The sequence below is a fragment of the Bemisia tabaci genome, chromosome 3 (assembly GCF_918797505.1).
Source record: "Bemisia tabaci chromosome 3, PGI_BMITA_v3".
Lineage (NCBI taxonomy): Eukaryota > Metazoa > Arthropoda > Insecta > Hemiptera > Aleyrodidae > Bemisia > Bemisia tabaci.
In genome coordinates this window covers 1428318-1449211 of record NC_092795.1, presented here as the reverse complement: position 1 = coordinate 1449211, position 20894 = coordinate 1428318, and the positions used below count along the sequence as shown (strand labels likewise).

At 42.0% G+C, this 20894-nt stretch overlaps 1 protein-coding gene across 1 annotated transcript in view; it reads left to right on the top strand.

The window, feature by feature from the left end:
• LOC109038573 (uncharacterized) overlaps positions 1–10322 on the top strand; it is a 178815-nt gene extending 168493 nt beyond the window's left edge. The window contains exon 7 of the mRNA XM_072297549.1: positions 9845–10322. Within this exon, the coding sequence (XP_072153650.1) occupies positions 9845–10322 (478 nt within the window). The remainder of the gene's footprint in view (positions 1–9844) is intronic.
• The last annotated feature ends 10572 nt before the right edge of the window (positions 10323–20894 follow it).

Here is a 20894-nt window from a genome sequence, read left to right as displayed (position 1 = left end):
TTTTTGATCCTCCCTCTTCTCTTGCAACGCTTTTGTGACGTAGGTCCCTATCCTTCAACACGTGAAAATCAAATGGCGTAACGCCACCCCCCTCCCCTTAAAACAGCCCCTGACACATATTTTTAAACATTTTAAAAGTCGTTTCATACGTTAAAAATTTAAAAGATTTTCTTTTAATTAGTTAAAACAACATTTCTAAATAACGTCTTGGAAATATTTTCGAAGACTAAATAAAAATACTTACCACTATGTTTCATTTTTTTTCAGTTGAAATGTGTCATTTTTTTTAAAAGGGTTTCTAGAAAACATACTGAAAATGTTTTTACTTCGAATTATTTATTATCAAAGTTACAGGCCGAGTTACTTGTTCTCTTTAATGTCAGTATCTTTGTGACTGAAACTTGGCATCTATGGAATTAAAACTACCCGTGCTACTGTAGCAGCTGTCACCTCAACTCCTTTTATTCACTCCCGAATCTCAAACAAAGCGAATGAAGTCAGGGAGTCTGCGCCACTCGCCATTCTAACTCCGGTCCAGCGTCTCTGCATCTCTCCATTTCGCCTTCAGCTCGATAAATAATTCTTAGCATGTAGATAAAAGTGAAGTCAGGCATGTCTCCATGAGGAACTACAATTTCAGCTCATTTTGGAGACAAAATATCGGGGGCTAAGGAACAATACCGCTCACTGACAATTTTTGAGAAACTGAGTTAAGTGACTTTGCTACGAGTGGACGTTTTGAAGCGTTGAAATCATGAAATGTAGTTACGATCTTTCCTTTCATGACAATATCGTCATTTCCCAGACGAGAAAATATATAACCACATTTCAACGGTGCGAGACTTCCACCTGCAAATTGTATTTCCACAAGAAAACTGTTGGAAATTGCTGAATGAAAATTTCACCGAATTTTCTTAGGTGCAAAACTTAGCAAACTTCCGGGTAGAAATTGCAAGCTTATATTCTTGTACCTAAATAATTGCATTATTTCAGTGAATTTTGCGACATTGGAGTGTAATTGAGTCAGCCATTCTGCACTGATAAGTATTTAGCAAGTTTCCAAAACCAGCGAATTCCTGAAAAAAAATAAAAACCCAGAGCAGCTGTTCAGCTGATGTATGCTGTTGGCGGGAAACGCTGAGGAGCGCGCGTTGTGCGTCTGGCGCGCCGGATCAAATGAAGGGGCAAGAACGAGATACGCATTTCTGCACTTAAGCCCGAGATACGCGAAAAAAGTTCTACTGTTTTAGGTGACTTGCCGATTTTTTTAGATAGTAATCTCTTGCTGGCGGCTGGACCACATCTTCAACCACACGTTTATGCAGCTAACTCAAAACTGTCAAAAATCGAGATACGCACTTCTGCACTTTCACCAGCTATATGTATCATGTGAGAGCAACAGTTTCCGTAAAAAAATAGTAATTTCAACGATGGAATGCACTCCGGAAAGACGAGTGAGATCCAGGAGCAGAGGGAAGAAAGGGTGAATTCTTAGAGCGCGGAGGAAGGCGGTGATCTTAATTAAACTGTACGCAAGTTAATAGAGAAAGTTTCCTCTGCAGCAAACAACTGTCAGCAAAAGTTTGCCACCCTGTAACTCCACGATAATGTCACCCCCGACTTGGTCTCACGGTTTTGCTGAAGCGCGCTAATTGCACGTATAATTTGATCTTAATTTCTAAACTCGCCTCTGCTCCCTGCCGCTCCCGGGAGGAAATGCTAATTTAATACTCCATCGCTTGATCTGTGTCTTTCCTGCCGGCTGCCCCAACAGCCGCTTCGCTTTCCCAGCTTAGATTTACTTTCCTCAAAGACTTTTCCGCGGAAAATTGGCCGCCAGAGACGTGAGTTTCTCCTCTCTCTTCGCTCATATCATGGGAGATATATCCTCCTTTCCCGCAAGAAAGAACCTAACTCCATTCCAAAGTTGCAAAATTCTCGGAAACAATTAGATTTTTCACAAGAATGAACCTGTGCAATTTTTGTCAAACATTTTTCCAATTTTCGCATGAGATTAGAAGAAAAATTAGTGAAATTTTCGGTTAGAAATTCACAGGAATCTCCGGGTAAAAATACACTTTTTAAGGGGCAACATTGAAATGTACTTGCGTCCTTTCGTGACGGAAACGACGATGTTTCTCACTGATTTTGGTACATACTTATCACTATTGGCACTTAGATTCCTTAAATTAGACGTATTTATGCTAAACGGAACTATGACACACGCAATCCCTATGCGCATAGTTCCTTTTAGCATAGATACGTCCAATTGTCATTTCCCAGATGAAAGATCGTTCCTTTCATTTCAATGTTGCCAAACTTCCTTTGGCTATTACACGACCAGATAAGCTGCGAATTTCAGCATTATTATGTGTGCTTCCTCCTCAAAATTTCACCCACAATCCCATTTGTAGAGCAAAAATTAATTACGGGCTCTTCTGGGATTACATTATTACCTAAGTGCTAAAAGTAACATGAACGACGAACGTGAATGTTCATGAGCGTTTTCATAATGCTAAATTTCCACCAATACTCGTGCAATTTTGGGCTACTGCAGATTGTATAGTGAATACAATCCTCTGCACCATTCAAATCCAATAAATACTTGCACTTTTTAGAAAATTCCATGTTTATTGGCAAGAATATAGCAACGTCTGGATGTTGATACGGCGCACAGTGGATCGAGTCAATTTGAGAGATCGGACATGAAATTTCTTACTAATACTGCAACTTTTGATGTTTATTTCATCACATTTTAAATTTCAAGGGATGCTCTTACGAGAAAATTTCACGAGGAAACCAATGAAACCACTTTTAAAACCTCAAAGTTTTTCATAAACAGAGTTATAAGCGTTTAAAGTTTCCAAATTTTGTCCGACCTCTCCCATTGACTCAGTCCACTATGCGACGTTTTTCGGGTGCACCGCGCAAAGCAGATCACCTGCATCTTGGAAGACTCTGTTAATCTTTCTCTCAACAAGTCCTCGGAGAGCGTGCCAGTTTTCCAGCATGGAGGAGAGGGAAAAAAACACAAGGCAGGAAACTAGCTATTTTCCCTCAATTTTCGGCAATCAATAAAACTCCGGGCAAGAACGGCGGTAAAGTCGCCGAGCAAGAAAAAAAAAGAAGAAGCGAAAAACAATCGATCATCCGGCTCGGTGAAACGCGAGATGACCCGACTTAACTTTCAGCTCGTCCGCCACCGCCGCGTTTTCCTCTTCCTTCAATTTTCGGCGCCCCCGCCCCCCGCCCCCATCTCCCCCTCCCCGCGTTTTGATTAATGTTGTTACGGACATTAAAATCTTGTTTATGGTCGGAGCGAGCGGCGCTGAGAGCGGCAGCCCGGGCTGACCCGGGCTCAGCGCCGGAGCTTCCGGGCCACCCGCCCGGCACGCGTCCACCCCCCCTCCCCCCTCGGAAATTAATCTATTTTTGACATTTACTTTTTTTCCATATACTCGGCCCACTCCAGACTCGCAGTTTTGTCCGGGTCCCTTTCTCATCCCTTTGGTCACAGTTAATAGGTCACGATGACGTTTTAATACGCCCTACCCTCTCGAGTCCCGACTGCCGCCGGGCGGCGGAGGGAGGGGGGGGTGAAACCGTAGCAGATGACGAGTGTGCGTTCGCCCGCGATTATTTTCAAGCACGCTAATCAACACATTTTGTCGCCCCTTCGACGTAAGGGCGTATATCGACTTGTACGTGAGCCCTGTTCTACACATGAATTAAGGCTCTCTGGGACTCACGAGGGAAGCGACATACGCCCATGGGGACGACGATTTGTCGCCTGTGTTTGTACCCCCGGCTCGCTTTGATGCCTAATCAACCGTTGTTCATTGACCGTGCTTAGCTCGCAACTGGATTTTCTAATTCATTCCGCCAGCGCCTCTGCTGCTGGTTTCATACGAATTTCATTTTTATGCGGCGCACAGTAGATCGCGTCAATAGGAGAGGTCGGAGAAACTTTGAAAACTTTAAACGCTTAGGACTCCGTTCAGCCAAAACTTTGAGGTTTTAAAAGTGGTTTTATTGGTTTCCACAAAAAAATTCTCTTTAAAAATACCCCTCAAAGTTCAAAATGTGACGAAATAAACGTCAAAATTTGCAGTTTTAGTTAAAGATTTCGCGTCCGACCTCTCTAATTAACTCAATCCACTGTGCGGCGCGAGTGGCCTACGCATGGTTGAACGGAGGTAGCAATGCGACAAAAAACCACTTGATAATTTTTCGGACGGAAGAACGTAACTTCATTCCGAGGTTGCAAATCTACTCAAATACTTTAATTTCGTACGAGAACGTAGCTGCGGAACTTTTTTCAGATTTTTTCCTGATTTTTCCGGGGGATCAGATGAACAGTCCGTGAACTTCTTATTTAGAAATGCTCAAGATTTTCCTGATAATAATGCCATTTGCGAGGGGAAATTTGACAAAATTGAAAAGTAGTTACGCTCTTTCATAAGGGAAACGACAAAGTGAGGACTTGGGTGCGATAAAAGCACTTCTCAATTTAAATGTTTCAGAATTACTATTTATTGGTATCTTTAATCTTAATGGGGAAAAATTGCTTAGAGCGATAGAAATTTTGCTGAAACGTTTTCATAAGTAGATATCTTCAGCACAGATCTCAAATTTAATGATCAACAATAGTTATTTTGCCAAAAGAGTAAATTGTTGATGGAGAGTATGAAACGTTTTACCGGGCAAGTGCCTTGTTTGCACCCGGGTCCTCAATCGAGCCCCCTCATGTTCTGGTCATTTCGCCTCGTCAATATTTCATAATTTACAGTTAGAAAGGTCGAAAGAATTCCAGATTCTGATTGTCATGCTTTGTGTATATTTTTTTATTTTGTCAGTGTACTATATTCAACACTTTCTTGTAAAGCTCTGTTTGAGCTAAATTGAGCTGGAAAAAAGAAAGGGAACAAGAGAGCTGCAATGCTACCAAGAGCAACGCACTCGATTAGAAGTAAGCAAATAACGATCCAGTAGCACACTCAAAGATCGTTGAGCAAGAACATTCAGTTTATAAGACTCTTGAGATTCTGCGAATATTTTCCAAGAGCGGACTCCTCTGCTAAAAAAAATTCTTTCTATAATCTAAAAAGCTGTCCTATCATCACAAATAAAACACTACAGAGGGTAAAATTCGTCAGGAATAAAAACACGTTTCTTCGGAGTTCGATAAGTATAGCTACGGCCATACTGCCGTGCTAAGGAAAAACGCCGTAGAGAACGTTCGAAAGTTGTTGAATTGCCGCGGAAAAAACGTTTATTTTTGAAGATAATTCTGAATTTTTTTCTTTGAAATTTTCAGAAGCTTTGAATAAAATTGTGAAAAAAATTGTCTGAAATAATTGAAGAAAAATATCCACAATGATCCTAGTAAATTGAGTTTTATTGAAGAAAATATGGAAACGTCTGAAGGCTCATACGGCGTTCGTCCATAGCACGGCAGTGCACGACAGACAGATTCGCCTTCAAATACACAGCTATGCAATTTCATCTTAGAAGCATTTAGATTTGTATCACTGAGACATCAAACACAGTGAAGGCTGTATATGGTGTGTGCTTTGATGTCGGTATGTGCTTTGACGCGTGCTTTTTACTTGGGTTTAACCGCTAGCACAAACAGAAGGACTGAGAAGGATCAACGGCCCAGCGACTTGTGGCCTAGGGTTGCATCCCCTCACTCGCTTAATAAATACAAAACAATCTGCGCCATTCATAGACCAGCCGTCACTCTTTCTCAGTGTTGCAAAATTGGCTCGATTTTTGAAATATTTTTCAGAGGTTTTTAAAGTATCAATTATCGAATCTTCGATCTGACGTTACGAATACATTCAAGTTCACAGGGTGCTCTAAAAGACCCGCACCTCGTCTAAAACCCTTACGTTTCGTGCTCCTTTTCAGGTTGATCTCTTCAGAATTTCTTTTTTCGGAGCCAAAGTTAGTTTCCTTTTATCTAGGCGCCTCCACGAAAGTTCAAGTCTCCATCTTAATCTGCTCAAAAGTTACAAGGTTTGTTCCTCGGTGCTTGTGGTGCGAAATTTTTAGATCATCTCATACAGTCTCGTTTTTTCAAGGACCACCAACTTTCATCCCTCTCCAAAACTGTCATTGCCAGTAGAGAACCAAAGCGAACCGTTCAGTTTTTCTTAGCTTAGTTTTAGTGAAGGCTCTCTTTTCTCTGCTAACCGGAGAAGGAAGAGCATTCAGAACATTCTGGGCGCCAGTTTTCGCGTGAAAAAATGGAGGAAGCACAGGAAAAGAAGAAGATAAAAAATATAGTGACAAGAATCTGAAGAAAAGGTAAAGAGAAATAGAGTAAAAGGAGAAAGAACAAAAAAATTGAAAAAGGAGAGGGAAAGGATGATGAGAAAACTCACAAAAAACCTAGAACAAAACTAGAGGAAGAATGATAAAGAGAGGGAGGGAGAAAGGAAAAAAATAGGACCCAGAAGAATATGAAGAAAAAGAAGAGGAATGAGAGTGAAAAACGGACAAAAGAGAGGAAGAAGAGGAAGGATTAGAAGAAGGAGAAGAAGAAGAAGAAGAACATGATTAGGAAGATGTAGAGGAAGAAGGAGAAGGAGTTAACGATGGAAAAGAAGAGAGAAGAAGAAAAGGGAGAAGGAGGAGAAGGAGAAGAAGAAGGGAGAGGTAAAGTTGAGGCTGCCCTCTTTGCGATGAGGCGGTGCACCCCTGAGAGTTGGGACAGAGGACAGAGCGAGGCAACGCAGGTCGGATTGGAAGCGGCGACACCCCTGGATGTCGAGCGGGGATGATAACTGGATTAGCGGAACAACCAATCGGAGACTCCTCTCCTGTTAGCACTTGAGATAAGCCGCATAAATTGATAATAATGATTATCTGAGTGCTCCCGCTTTCCCTAATAATGGTATTGGATTACGGGGGGCCTTTTTATCTGGATATCTTTAGCCTGCCACTCCTCGTCCCTCACCCCTCGGCCCTCGCGATACCTAAGTGCCCCCGCCACGCCCTCTCCCCGCCTCTCCCGCCGTTTCACCGAGCAAAGCCACAAGTGGAGTCTCGGATGAGCCTCGAGACACGTAAGAGCGTGTGCTAACTACGGCTCATGCGAGCCATGTACTTACGGCTCTTGCAGGAGACCCTGCTCCCGTGCGACCGCCACCGCAGTCGCTTTATTTCAAAGCCCAAACATTTGTCTCATTAATCCGGGCCGGTGCCTCAAAGCCACTTGTTGTCACCGTATCTCCAGCCTCCCCCTCCCCGCCCCGCCCCGCCCCCTCCGCTATCCGCGCGAAACGCGAGCCGCGTAACATGTGTTCTACATGCGCATCCTAGATCTCGCGAGTAGATAGAGCCATCCTACATCGCTCACACTCTTATCTCTCAAGTCCCTCGCCCTAAATCCCTTTACCGAGAGTCGAGCAAGTGCATTGCTGTCTTTGCCACGAGAGCCCTACCGTGTTCCCAAAAATAATTTTCAGGAAATCGCCTCGGTAGCGCCTGAGTGGAGGACTTTGTTGGAAGAGGCCTCTCTTCTATGTCAGATTCCCGTCAATCATCCGAGAGACTCTCAGAAATTGTTTGGATGATTTAAAATCCACAAATTTTATTTTCAATTATATAGAAGGGGTCTTTTTCATTTCCATATTGGCCGGTATTAGGCAGGATTGTCGTACCTGCTAACTTCTGCTAACTCTCATTGTTGCGTTTACGATACACGACAATTTAATTCAAAATATCTGCAAATTTCGAGGAAAACTATGCACAGCTCTATTCTAAAATACATGTTTTATCCGGGGAAATTTGTCAACTCTCGAATGCATTTACGGCGTTCTTCCCTAGTGCTGCCTCGCTGAGGAAGAACGCCGTGCGGGCATTCCAGAGTTGCCAAATTTCCTTTGCTAAATTGCTTATTTTTTTAGGAAAGCTATAGGAATATTTTTCCTTGAAATTTTCAGAAACTTTAGGTGAAATTGTGAACGAAATTATATGGAAAATGGAAGACAAATATTGACAAATTTTCCCGAGAATTTGTGATTTACCAAAGGAAATTTGGCTACGCCTGAAGGTTCACACGGCGTTTTTCCTTGGCACGTCAGAGTACTGGATGGGCGATGCTAGAGCTTTGGGAGATGAAAGGAGCAAAACGAAACGCTGGGCTGAGCTACACTGGCGGTTGCCTTGCAGGGATCGAGCGGGGGTGATTAATGCAGAGCTGCACGACAGACAGGGACAGACAGGGACAGGTTCGGTCGGCTGCCGAGGCGCAGGGACAGAGACAGAGGCAGCGAAGGCGTCGACAAATTCAAATCGATACGCAACAACGACAATTAAACACCGTCCGGAACAATGGAGCGATGAGTGTGCAGCCCCGTGTCATTAGGCAGCCCGGCGGCAAATTGCCCCGCCGCGCCGGTGAATGGTGGCCCGCGCCGGTGAGCGCCGAACGTTGAATGGGAGTTGATGGCCCATAACCAGACAAGAATATGACATACTCGCTAACCGCTCCGTCTGCCCAACTCCGTAGTTCCAGATCCTCCAACTTGGAGCTTGGACAAACAAAGCTAGCCCCTTGGAACCGAAAATGCAGACTTGCGCCCCGGCGCCAACGATTAATTATCAACTTTCAGTCAGCTTCGCTCCCAAAACGGGGAGGGGGCGGCTCTGATAGAAATTCAAAGTTTCAACCGTCCGTAACTCGACCCTGTTGTGAATTCGCGTCGCATAGCGTCCGAATCGTCGCGCGCTTGACAAAAGAGCGCAACTTGACTCGGCGATGAGCCCGAGGAAGCATTGAGTCTATAGACGACAGGGTTCATTGCCAAGTGTGGTCACGGAGGTCGGGCCATTGTCCGCCCGATCGACGACGCCGGAGCTCAAATAACGAATTCATCGAGACTGTCGTGGTGGCGGGCGAGCTGAGGAGCCGCTAGAAAGTTGATTGATTTTCATGTGCTCATTGTCGGAGCGTCCGCATTAGCAGAGCCACCCATGCGACGCCCTCCCCCGAACCCCTATAAAACAACCACCATTCAGTTTTCTATGACTTTCCCGAGGCTTTCACCCGCGCTTCCTGGATAATCAAAATTTTAAACTGTGGGGGGTATGCATCACGCCGTGATTGGCAAAAACTACCCTCAATCTCTGACACGTCCGCATTTGACTTTTTCCCGCCCCGAGGCGAGTAGAGTTTTCCTCCCTCTCCGATTATTGTGATGGCGGAAATTATGCACCAAAAGGGTTCGGGGGGCCTATCCCGGCAAATTTTCAAAAAATAAAAGCAAGTTTGACCCCTGATTCATGAGAAACCTTCGCGCATAAAATTTGCCAGGTGATGAATGATCGAATAGATGATTTCGAGTGGAGCACTTAGTTTTTTTTTTTTGAAATGAACTACATTTTGCAATTAGGAACTACAATATCTAGCTCGGTTTAGGAAGAACGTACATACCATTGGTTTCCCCATGCACATAAGTGTTTTTACAGATGAGCCAGCAACTGTAGTTTTTCATTAAAATTTGCAGTCCAAATTAGGTTTTAGCCTTTTAGCTAAAAAAAATTGCTTAACTATTTAGTGATCAGTCGCATTTTTTGGCGAATTTGAGCATTGGCTTCAGAGGGTAACTCACACACTCCAGCGAACTAATTGTTGAAATTTATAGACAAAGCAATAGACAAAGAAAACATCGGGGGTATGGGGCGATTCTATTGGTTGAAATAGGTGGTTCTTAGGAATTTAAATCGACGCTTTACGCGGTTAGTGCATCGCTCTTGAACATTTCTGAGAATGCATGTTGCGCTAGTTGGCTTTGACCATTATTGACATGTTTCCGTGTTGTTTTTGTTGCAGGATTGTTAGAAATAAAGCGGCCGAGAAGGCAAAACACGTCCACCACCAGCAACAGTCTCAGCAACAAAGTAGCAATAACAACAACAATAACAACAGTAGTAACCAAAATAATAACAACAACAATAACTCGAGCAGTACGAACAACAACACGAGTAGTAGTAATAATAACAACAACAACACGAGCTCAAATAACAACACTAGTAGTAATAACAATGGAAGTGCGACGAACGCGGGGAGCGGGGTAAGTGTGATAGCCCACGCCCCGGCGAGTCAGCACGACCGATACTCCATCAACGGAATCCTAGGGATCCCTCAGCACGACCCTGCCACCAGCGTCTCCGTCAGCAAGAGGAAAAGGGATCTGGACCATCATCACCACCACCACCATCATCATTCCGGTGAGTATCCTCTTCAATTCTCCATCAACACATCTATGGCTAAATGCGAAGATTCCTATCTCCATGGACCAGGGGACTGATTGATTATTGAAGTTGATAGACAAAGCTATCGACAAAAAAGACGTAGAGAGTATGGAGCGATCCTATTGGTTGAGACGGGTGCTTCTCGTATAGACTTAGGGGGGAAATGATGGACCACCTGTCGGGTCTCTCGTGGGTTGCCGTTAGTCAGCTTTATGCAATAAGGAACTAGGGTCAAATTTTCGATTTTTTTTTTATGATGAATTCCGTATCAGGAGGGTATTTACTTACTATTGAGAAAAAGAAAATCCTCAAAAACAATTTTTATCCCGCTTCAGCGACCCCGCAAAAATTTGCCGTCGCAGGATCACGCGAAGTTCATTTTGCAATTGGGACCTATACTATGGTTCCCTATTGCGTAATGCGAAACTCGGATTTCCCATTTTGCAATTCGGAACTATAGACAGGACGGCATAATGCTTTCTCGGCATTCTCGGCTCCTGTTCGACCGATCTTGCTGATTTTTGGTATCCGGGGGTATTTTTCGACGGGAAACTCGAATTTCTGGTCAAATTTTGAAAATTCAAAAATCCAAGATGGCGGATGTGGCCTAAAATGCTATCTCGGCTCCTGTTCGATGGATCTTGCTGATTTTTGGTATCCGGGGGTATTTTTCGACGGGAAACTCGAATTTCTGGTCAAATTTTGAAAATTCAAAAATCCAAGATGGCGGATGTGGCCTAAAATGCTATCTCGGCTCCTGTTCGATGGATCTTGCTGATTTTTGGTATCCGGGGTATTTTTCGACGGGAAACTCGAATTTCTGGTCAAATTTTGAAAATTCAAAAATCCAAGATGGCGGATGTGGCCTAAAATGCTATCTCGGCTCCTGTTCGATGGATCTTGCTGATTTTTGGTATCCGGGGGTATTTTTCGACGGGAAACTCGAATTTCTGGTCAAATTTTGAAAATTCAAAAATCCAAGATGGCGGATGTGGCCTAAAATGCTATCTCGGCTCCTGTTCGATGGATCTTGCTGATTTTTGGTAACCGAGGGTATTTTTCGACGGGAAACTCGAATTTCTGGTCAAATTTTGAAAATTCAAAAATCCAAGATGGCGGATGTGGCCTAAAATGCTATCCCGGCTCTTGTTTGATCGATCTTGCTGATTTTTGGTACCAGGAGGTACCGTAATAGCACACCTAGTCTTAGAGATGTTTTTAAAACGTGTCAATGACACCATAAGCCTCATTTCTGAAATGTTTCACGTGATACTTTAAAAACCCGAATGAAGTGTCAAACACGAAGCCACTCTGTGTTCAACACATTCCCATGTCACCACATTTTATGTGTCTGTGAAACATTTGCAGATTGTGTCACCGAAATGTTTCGAATTCATTTTTTACATATTTCAATGACACAATGGGCAAAGGTCTCCGTTGGCAGTGCATTTTTGACACATTTCTGACACATTTGTAAAACAATGAGCCTTTAACTCAGATTTTCCTCTGATTTTCTAAATGTTTATGACACATTTTCGGTATAATCACTACAGTCCATGTAGTGTTAAACACGAGCCCACTCTGTGTTGAATACATCCGCATGTCACACTTCTTAACCGTAAAAAAATTTTCAGACATCTGTTTTAGCAAATGTCGTGGAGGCATTATAGCTATCAAATCAAGTACCTGGGCGGCCTGATTACAGACTATGCCTAAGGAGAGTATGGAACTATGGGTTCACGCCATCAGTATTAAACTATCAGAGGGATTAGGAAGTCCTCTCTTTAGAAAAGTATACGCAAAGCATGATGTACGGTTTCAATATTTTAGATAATCCATAACTTATAAGCTCTTATGGAGATAAATGCGATGCATACCAAGAATTTAAAACTATTTTTAACTCTGCATAATTAAATAGCCAAAAAGTAAACCTTGAGACAAAAAAATAAACCAAAATTTGGTAAAATTGGAAAATGAAACGTCAACGCTCTCTGGTAGGTTCAGTTTGATCTAGGAAAATTTTTAGAAAGGTCTGAGAAATGTTTTCAACTTGTGTTCACCAGGTTTAAATGAAAATCAAGGCATTGTTTTGTTTAACTGATATATTCCTGACACATTTCTGAAATAAATTTCCTTACCCTTATGCGTTTAAATTAATTTTATAAATGGTTATGACGTACGATCGCCGCGGATCAATTAAATGAGAGTGATACGAGTATTTCAACTAGAGAGCAATGAGGGAAATTCTTACACGAAAATCTGAAGGCGTTTCAAATACCATTCCGTCACGTTTCATACATAGATTCAACATATAGCTGTACCTTATCAGATTAAAAATACGAAATATCTGCCAGTTGTTTCTGAAACATGTTTTTGAAGGATCTTGGAAACGTTGCTAAATTGTGTCAGAAATATGTCAGGTTTATTTCTCACAAACTTCGAACTTCCAAGAATTTCTGCAGCAACGTTTTAAATATGTTTTAGAAATGTTTCCAAAATATTTAGTTGATCTCCTTTCCCAACATATCGTACACAAATCTAATATGAATCTGTGCCTGGGTCGTTAAAAAAAAAATTGACACAATTACAAATTTTTTCCGATGGATGTCAATAAAGGTTCATTGATTTTCACATAAATTGTGGCAGAAATGTTCCGTAAATATGTTTCAATCATAGGCTTAGCTGTGACAATGGTTTTGAAATGTTTTTGAAACCTTTCTGCTATAGTTTATTGAACGGACTGCAATATATTGACAACACATAGCTGACACAATTCTTACACATTTTTTGGGTGGGTTATTTATGCCTTTTTGAAATAAGTTTGAAACGTTTCCAACTTATTTTTAAAAAAGTTTGAATGACCGCAATTAGAAACATTTTCGATTTGTTTTCAATACGTTTCAAAGACACGGCCAACTTGCCCATTTCATGTATTCGTTTTGAAAATTTGTTGGAAACATATGTCAATGACTAATCCGAGATTGACATAATTTGAAACATTTTAAAAACATTCCATTGTGTAACTGTGCTATTAGGGATTTTGGACGGGAAACTTGAATTTCTGGTCAAATTTTGAAAATTTGAAAATCCGAGATGGCGGATGTGGCCTAAAATGCTATCTCGGGCTGCTCGACCTATCGTGGTGAATCTTGGTTGTATAGGGGGTATTTCTGGCCGGGAAACTCAAATTCCTAGCCGAGTTTCGAAAAATTGAAATTTTTCAAATTTTGACATTGAGCTTGTTCAGTGATTTTTGATTTTTGCGTTTTTTGAAGTATTTACTACGCATAAGCCACAAATAATTTCTCCGATATTTTTCGCATTTCAATCCACGAAAAACAAGTTTGAGGTTGCGTCTTCTGAGCTCCCCTTTAAATGTGTGTCCGAGGAATGAAATATCCCCCAGGGGATACTTACTCAAGTAAGGTCATTTTCGGCCACATCCACCATCTTGGATTTTCGAATTTTCAAAATTCGATCAGAAATTCGAGTTTCCCATCCAAAAATACTACCTGGTACCAAGATTCACCGCGATAGATGGAGCACTAGCCGGGATAGCATTTTAGGCCACATCCGCCATCTTGGATTTTTGAATTTTCAAAATTTGACCAGAAATTCGAGTTTCCCGTCCAAAAATACCCCCGGATAATAAAAATCAGCAAGATCGATCGAACAGGAGCCGAGATAGCATTTTAGGCCACATCCGCCATCTTTGATTTTCGAATTTTCAAAATTTGACCAGAAATTCGAGTTTCCCGTCCAAAAATACCCCCTGACCCCGAAAATCAGCATGATCGATCGAACAGGAGCCGAGATAGCATTATAGGCCACATCCTTAATCTTGGATTTTCGAATTTTCAAAATTTCACGATTCACGGGTTTGTTGACCTATTCAAGGGTTTATCTATCAATTCACGGATTTTTCGAACGAATCACGGGGTTGTCAATCGATTCACGGATTTGCGGATCGATTCGCTGGTTTTTGATCGATTCACGGTCGTCAATCGAATCAGTGCCGATCAAATCACGTCAATCGGTTCATGTTCTAACTTTTCGATCGATTCATGTCGGTCATGTCGGAATCATGACACTGGTTTTTCAATAATTTGTCGATCGAGTCGGTGTTGATCGATTCATGTCAATCAAATCTATAAACCCTCCCGTCCAAATTGCATGTTAATATTTGCCACCATTCTCGAAATATTAGCAAGTCGGTAGGTATCCATATTTTTGGCACACCCTGTTTTTTGTAGAATATCTTTCCGCAGGGACAATGCACCTCCCCCCTTCCTCGTATGATGGAAGGAAGGGGTGTTTTCTCTGTTGGGGTAAACCCTCCAGTTTGTAATAGTGACACCAGGGTCGTCTCCCCTATGCAGTCAGTGCTAAAACAATCTATAGTTCCTAATTGCAAAATGAGCTTCCCCGGATTCTTCATTTTGCAATAAGGAACTATAGCCTTTTTTTGTAATTATTGGCAACAGTGTGATGTTTTTGACAAATCTGTCAACACAGGGTGTTAAAGGAACTCCATAGCTATAAAATGAACCATCAAACCGCAACATTGATCGTTTTGATGAAAAACGCCAATGGTTTTTGCAAAAGTTGCTCTCCTGAAAACCTTTGGTCTATTATTTATCTCCTGTGTCCAATCCAACCACTCACTTTAATCAATAGGATAGCTTCAGTTTTCCTCTGTCTCCTATGTCTATTGCTTTGTCAATTGATTTCAATAATCAGCCCACAGCTAGTACTTCCGTGCTAAGGAAAAACACCGTATAAGCATTCGAATGTTGCCAAATTGCCTTTCAGAAAATAGTTATTCCTCAAGACTCTGATGCTTATTTTTTCTTTAAATTTCCAGAAACTTCAGATCGAATCACGAACAAATTGCTATAAAAATTGGATGAACAAATTTAATACATTATCCCCGGAAATTCGAGATTTCTCGTAGGTGATTTGGCAACGCCTGAAGGCTTTAACGGCGTTCTTCCTTAGCACGGTAGAGTAGACGCGTTTCGAATCTAAGCACTCTGATACAAGTTTCATAAATACAATATAACGCAAAATGCGATTCGTGCGACGAAAATTACTAAAACTAACTCCTAATTAAGATACTTGATGTTTCTTAACACGTACCTTGTCTCCTGGTCCATTGCAACGATTGAAAATCTCAGATAACGTTTTATTTTCTTCAAGTGGGCTTGTCAGAATGCAACGATTGAAAATCTCAGATAACGTTTTATTTTCTTCAAGTGGGCTTGTCAGAATAATCTCTTGCAATTTAGAGTGAATTGGGGAAGGGGGTGGGATGAAAGAAGGGAATACATAGAAAGCATGAGATTTTATTTCCGCGCAGCGATAATTTCGTGCGGCATAAAGCGCAGAGATTCTCCTTCATATTGGCACATAGGCAAAAACACGTACCTAAAAGCACGAATAGTTATCGCATCGAAATCGCATCGAAATGTTTGATGCAATGCGTGAAGTATTCGTGCAGTCTTGTAGGCGCTAATATGTGGTACATGCCGACCGCTTACGCCGAGGATTTCTCCTTTTCATCTTAAGTCCTCGTCATCATTTCTCTTTAAGTCACGCCCGTTCCAGGCAAAATTGCGTGTTTGGTTTCTCTCTTAACTCGACTAATTATTAAAGGTGCTGTCTCTTGTATCACTGAAAGACGACAAAATTAGAAATTACTATACTTTCAGGAAATGAGAGATTGTGTCGCCTTTTCTCGTTAGTAATTTTTTTTTTTCTAAATCCGATTTTTTTTTATACCTACATTTACGAAAATTGCAAAATTTGCCGCCATAGGCCGCGGCCCATGTGGCCACCCCCTTAATCCGGCCCTGATTAGAGGTCCATGATTTGGTATTTTTGCCACCGCTGAGGTTATTTCACAAGGGCGCGGCGCGCAGTGTAACATTCGTACTGCGCGCAAGAAAAACCAGGGCGCCTTCACTTTTTTCATGCAAGAGATCACCTTTCAATTTTGCTAATACCTTGAAAGTAAGTCCTGACTAAACTACACATTTTCCCTCTGCTTTTCTTTTCAAAATATTTCTTGTGTATCACAACCATTTATGTCGTGAGAGTTCTGTACTTTACGAAATGTTAAAAATTTTGACGCCAATATGCATTTGAGGGGAAACTGTTATTAAAGCAGGAAGGGCAGGGGGGGGATAAAGAATAGTGAAAAAATGTAACGGCTCTCAGCCGATAAACATACCCGTGTCAAAACGAGGTGAGCGAGGATTTGAAAAAAATCGGAGAAAAGTGAAGAGAAGGAGAGAGAAATAGGGACAGGGACACGAACAGGAATGCTGGGTGGTGACGGGCGACGGAGCTCAAAGAACTCTTCAATTGTGGCTGAAAGATTTGATTCCGCGGCGGAGAGAGTCGTTTCATCTTTTTGAGTGCTGGCGGGCTTTAAAATGAGTCATATTTTACATAAGAGTGGCCAAGATTGCGTTTGCTCCCCGCCCAGGAACAAAATATCAAGACGGCACTGGCTGTATTGTAACCTAGCAACGCTCCATTGCGTTTCCTCCCTCCTATGACGAGGAGGAATGTAAAGTGCTTTCAAACCGCTGCGCCCACTTTTCTCCCTGGAAAGCCTCCACCCTCCACCGGTGAACCAACCTCCTTCGCACAGTCGACCCGAACCAGTCAAAACAAAAACAATTTATCTAGATACACAGTATAGATGCGAACTTTTACGAAGCAGCCCGAGACAATGATAACAGGAGGAAAACAAGGGGAAAAACGGGGAACAAGGCTGCAATTTAACAATGCAATACCTGAGACGTTTCGACTCAAAACTGAGTAATTTCCAGTCTGAAAATACAATGAAAATTTAAAAATATCGATTAAAAAACTTGAGACCTACATGTTGGTGGTCAATATCCGAGAAAAAAAAACCTCCAAAACACCTTTTTTTCGCGGATCTCGGACACCAACACGTACTGCCGTGCTAAGGAAAAACGGGTCCTCGGTGGCGAAAGAGGACACTTAAAGTAGCATAAAAATTTAAAGAAATAAATAAACAAACGAACAAAAATGTTGAAAAAATAAAAAATTAGTAAAAAATAAGAAAAAATAGAAAAATTCAAAATAATTAATTAAAAAGAATAAAGACATAGATGCAAGAGACCTAAACTCAATTGATTTGGATAGGAAATTGAGAAATTTTCTGAGGGACAGATCCTGAGTCACTGTGTCCCACTGTGTCCGAGTCATGGTCCCGGCGCGAATTTACCCTGAATGAGGCTCTGCCGGCTCTGCCCGGGCCCCGTCTCATTCCCCATTTTTCCTCTCTTTCCCAGCGCGGAGCGCCCGAGCCTCGGCCAGAAGTTTTCCTTTCCCCTCCTTTCCCGCCCTCAGCACTCTCCTCAATCTCTCCCCCCTCCCTTTACCCCGCATCCCTTTTTACTCTTTTTAACTTTCCAGTTATAGCGTATTTATACGCGCACCAACACTCCCACCAGTGAGTAGATTAACGCGGATGTGTGAGTAACGTACTTCTGAGCTCCTTTAATTTTCCTCTCTATTTTCCACCTCTTCCGCACTCGAGAAGTTCCGAATAGCTTCTCTCTATTCTTTTTACGGCCACGAGCAGGGGGAGGGGGGCTCTCCTCTCCTCCTGCTTCTGGCTCCGGCTTTTCTTTACCTGCTATTTTCTGCCTCGTCCTGTCTTCATTCTTTCCATGTGTTTGCCGCATCCCTACCAGCGTTTCACAGCTTCCGATTTTTCCTCTCCTTTTTTCCCCCTAGACAACCGATAAAAAATGCGTGCTTCACCTTCACTGTCAAAAATAACCATATTTTGCATGTTCTTATATTGAAAATGAGATTAAGTAAATATTTACTCTTCTTTCCAAAGTTATCAGAGTTCGATTCGTTTGACCCTAACTTATCCTAAATGACTTTAATTGACTCCAAAGAGACTCTATTTGACAAGAAGTTAATTATCCTTTCTACCTGTAAGGTCACTGATGGATTTAGCGTATCAAACTATGACTACATACCAATTTTCATGAGATTCGATGCATTACCGTCGCCAAAATATAGGGAAAAATTATTTATATCCCAAAACTCTAAGGGGGCATGGGGGCTGTTGATCCCTTAAAAACCACCTACGGAGAAATTTTCATTGAAGAAAAATGTCTTACTTAGACCCATTGTACACGCCCTTGCAGTCTGGTGGTTTAACATTAGATACTACCCTACTACTGAAAACCCTATACTACTGAAACTTATATGTCTTTTTTTTTGCAGTTCCAAACACCGAATGACGTAGAATTCGTGTTGCGTCTAACCACGGTTAATTTACTCACTTCTGTTAGAAACAGAAATCATAGTTTTAACTACCTTTGTATTTGATTATGGCGCCAACTAAGAAATGCGACGATTGCTCGACTTTATGAGCGGTTTGTCAAAGCAGTGGCGTAGTGTGGTGTGCTTTGCGATACATCGATTGATCTGCCATTCAAACCTATGGAAAAGGATCGATAAACAAGGCGTTGGCAATGGACACTTCAATAATCGATTTTTTACCCTAGCTTCAAATGGTTAAATATTGATGATCGATCATTGACGCCTTCTCACTGGATTTAAGCATATTTCTTGCTTGGCTTCAAAATCAGCATATGGATATGGGAACGTCTACTTCTGCCGTGCTAAAGAGAAATGCCGATTGACCTTCAGGTGTTGCCGAATTTCCTTTGATAAGACACGAATTTCCTGGTAAACTTATGAATATTTTCCTCCCAATTTTTCAGATAATTTTGTTCGCAATTTCACCCAAAGATACTGAAAATTTAAAGGAAAAATATTCATAACTTTCCTCAAAAATAAACATGTTATCGAAGGAAAATTGGCAACTCTCAAATGTTCATACGGCGTTTTTCCTTAGCACGGCAGATTTGAGGTGCAATTCGGCCGCTATATCGCGAAGCTATCATGTTCGACGAGCATTGACTTATTTAATCAATTGCATCGGAGCTATCCGGGAAACGATGGAGGGTGAAGGGAGGGCGCTTAATAAATTGTTAGGGGTGGAAGGGAAAGACGGCACAAGAGGAACGTTAGTTGAAATGTTAGGTCCCTGATGATTCGAGCCCTTTGAAAGGACCTCTATTCCCCTTATCATTACAATCAAGTTTAAAAGCTATTATTTCCCTGTGCATTTCAAATGGTGTCACTTGAAACTCGGAGGAGATCACGCTGTATCCCAAACCGAAAGTTCATGTCGGAGTAAACTTCAGAGAAGAGTGTGAGGAAGGTTTGTAGCCATCACAAATGTTACGGGTTTTTGTTTCGAAAGAAAAGAGTGACCTTCAAGAAATAAAGAACGTCAATCAACGTGGCTGTCACATTCATTCAAGATTGGAATAGAAGAGAGGCAACGGATACTGTTTGCAGCCTGTCAAAACTCGCTCCGGAGTTACGTGAAGCAAGTGTGAGCCTTCATTTTGTTGCATGCAACTTGGACGTCTATTATGCAGTGATAGTTGTATTCAAGCGCCGGCGCCGAGAATCCAGTATCAAAGGCGACCGGGGAAACTCTGTGTGTGAAATGGACGTAAGTATTTATGCTAAAAGGAACTATGTTGCACACAAACCCTATGCACATAGTTCCTTTTAGCATAAATACGTCCAAATAATATCGACGACACGTCACGGTCACGCGAATCAAAACTCATATTGTAGACTAGGAGAAGACAGAGTCTCCAAATATGAAAGGTTTTTTTTTTTTTTTTTTTTTTTTTTTTTTTTTTTTATGGAGGTAAAAGGATACCATGGCTTGTAATTCCTTGATTCTCACTTTCATAGTACTGAAAATTAGAGAGCCAAAACTCCGACAACTTTCAAAATTTGACTACCTGCCTGGACATTTTATAAAATGCGTGGATTTGACTATTTTCCTGCGAAAAACGTACAGAATGAAAGTTCGTGACCGTTTACAGAAAAAGGGCCCTGGCGTAAAAAATTGGAGAATTTTCGCTCGACAAATTTTCTAAGCATGTCGAAACCTATCCGTAGTCACTTGATATGAGAGGAATATATCTCAGCTAAAATGTGATGAATGAAAAACCAGAGATACGCAATTCTCATTTTTTACGTAGTTCCCAAAGATATATTGTAACAAAATGATGGAGGCGCCGCTCCTGTGGCCGGGATTTGAGGATGAGCGATACTCAAGCTCTTTAATAGGCGGCGGGGAAAAACACTCGGCTCCCGCACAGCCTCATTGTCCCTTGCCAAGAGCCATTCTTGAGTGGACAATGAAGAGTCAACAAAGCAGCGGCATGTGCCCGAATACATACGGATTACCGGACGGATTTATAAACTCTATCACCTGCAATCCCATTATTCTCCGTCCCTATGTCCCTGTCCCTGTCCTGTCCTGTCCGGCATGTCGTCCGCCACCGCGCCACGCTTTCCGCGCTGTCCCCGAGTCCGAGCCTTCTCACGATCCCTTGCGCAGGGCACACCGCACTCTCATTCCGTCCCCGTCTTTCTGCTCTGAGATGCACAGACCACATTGGGTTGGAGCATGAGGTCGTCCCAATCCAATCTTTTATTTTTCGTTGCGTCTGTCACGAGGAGCCAACTTTTAATTG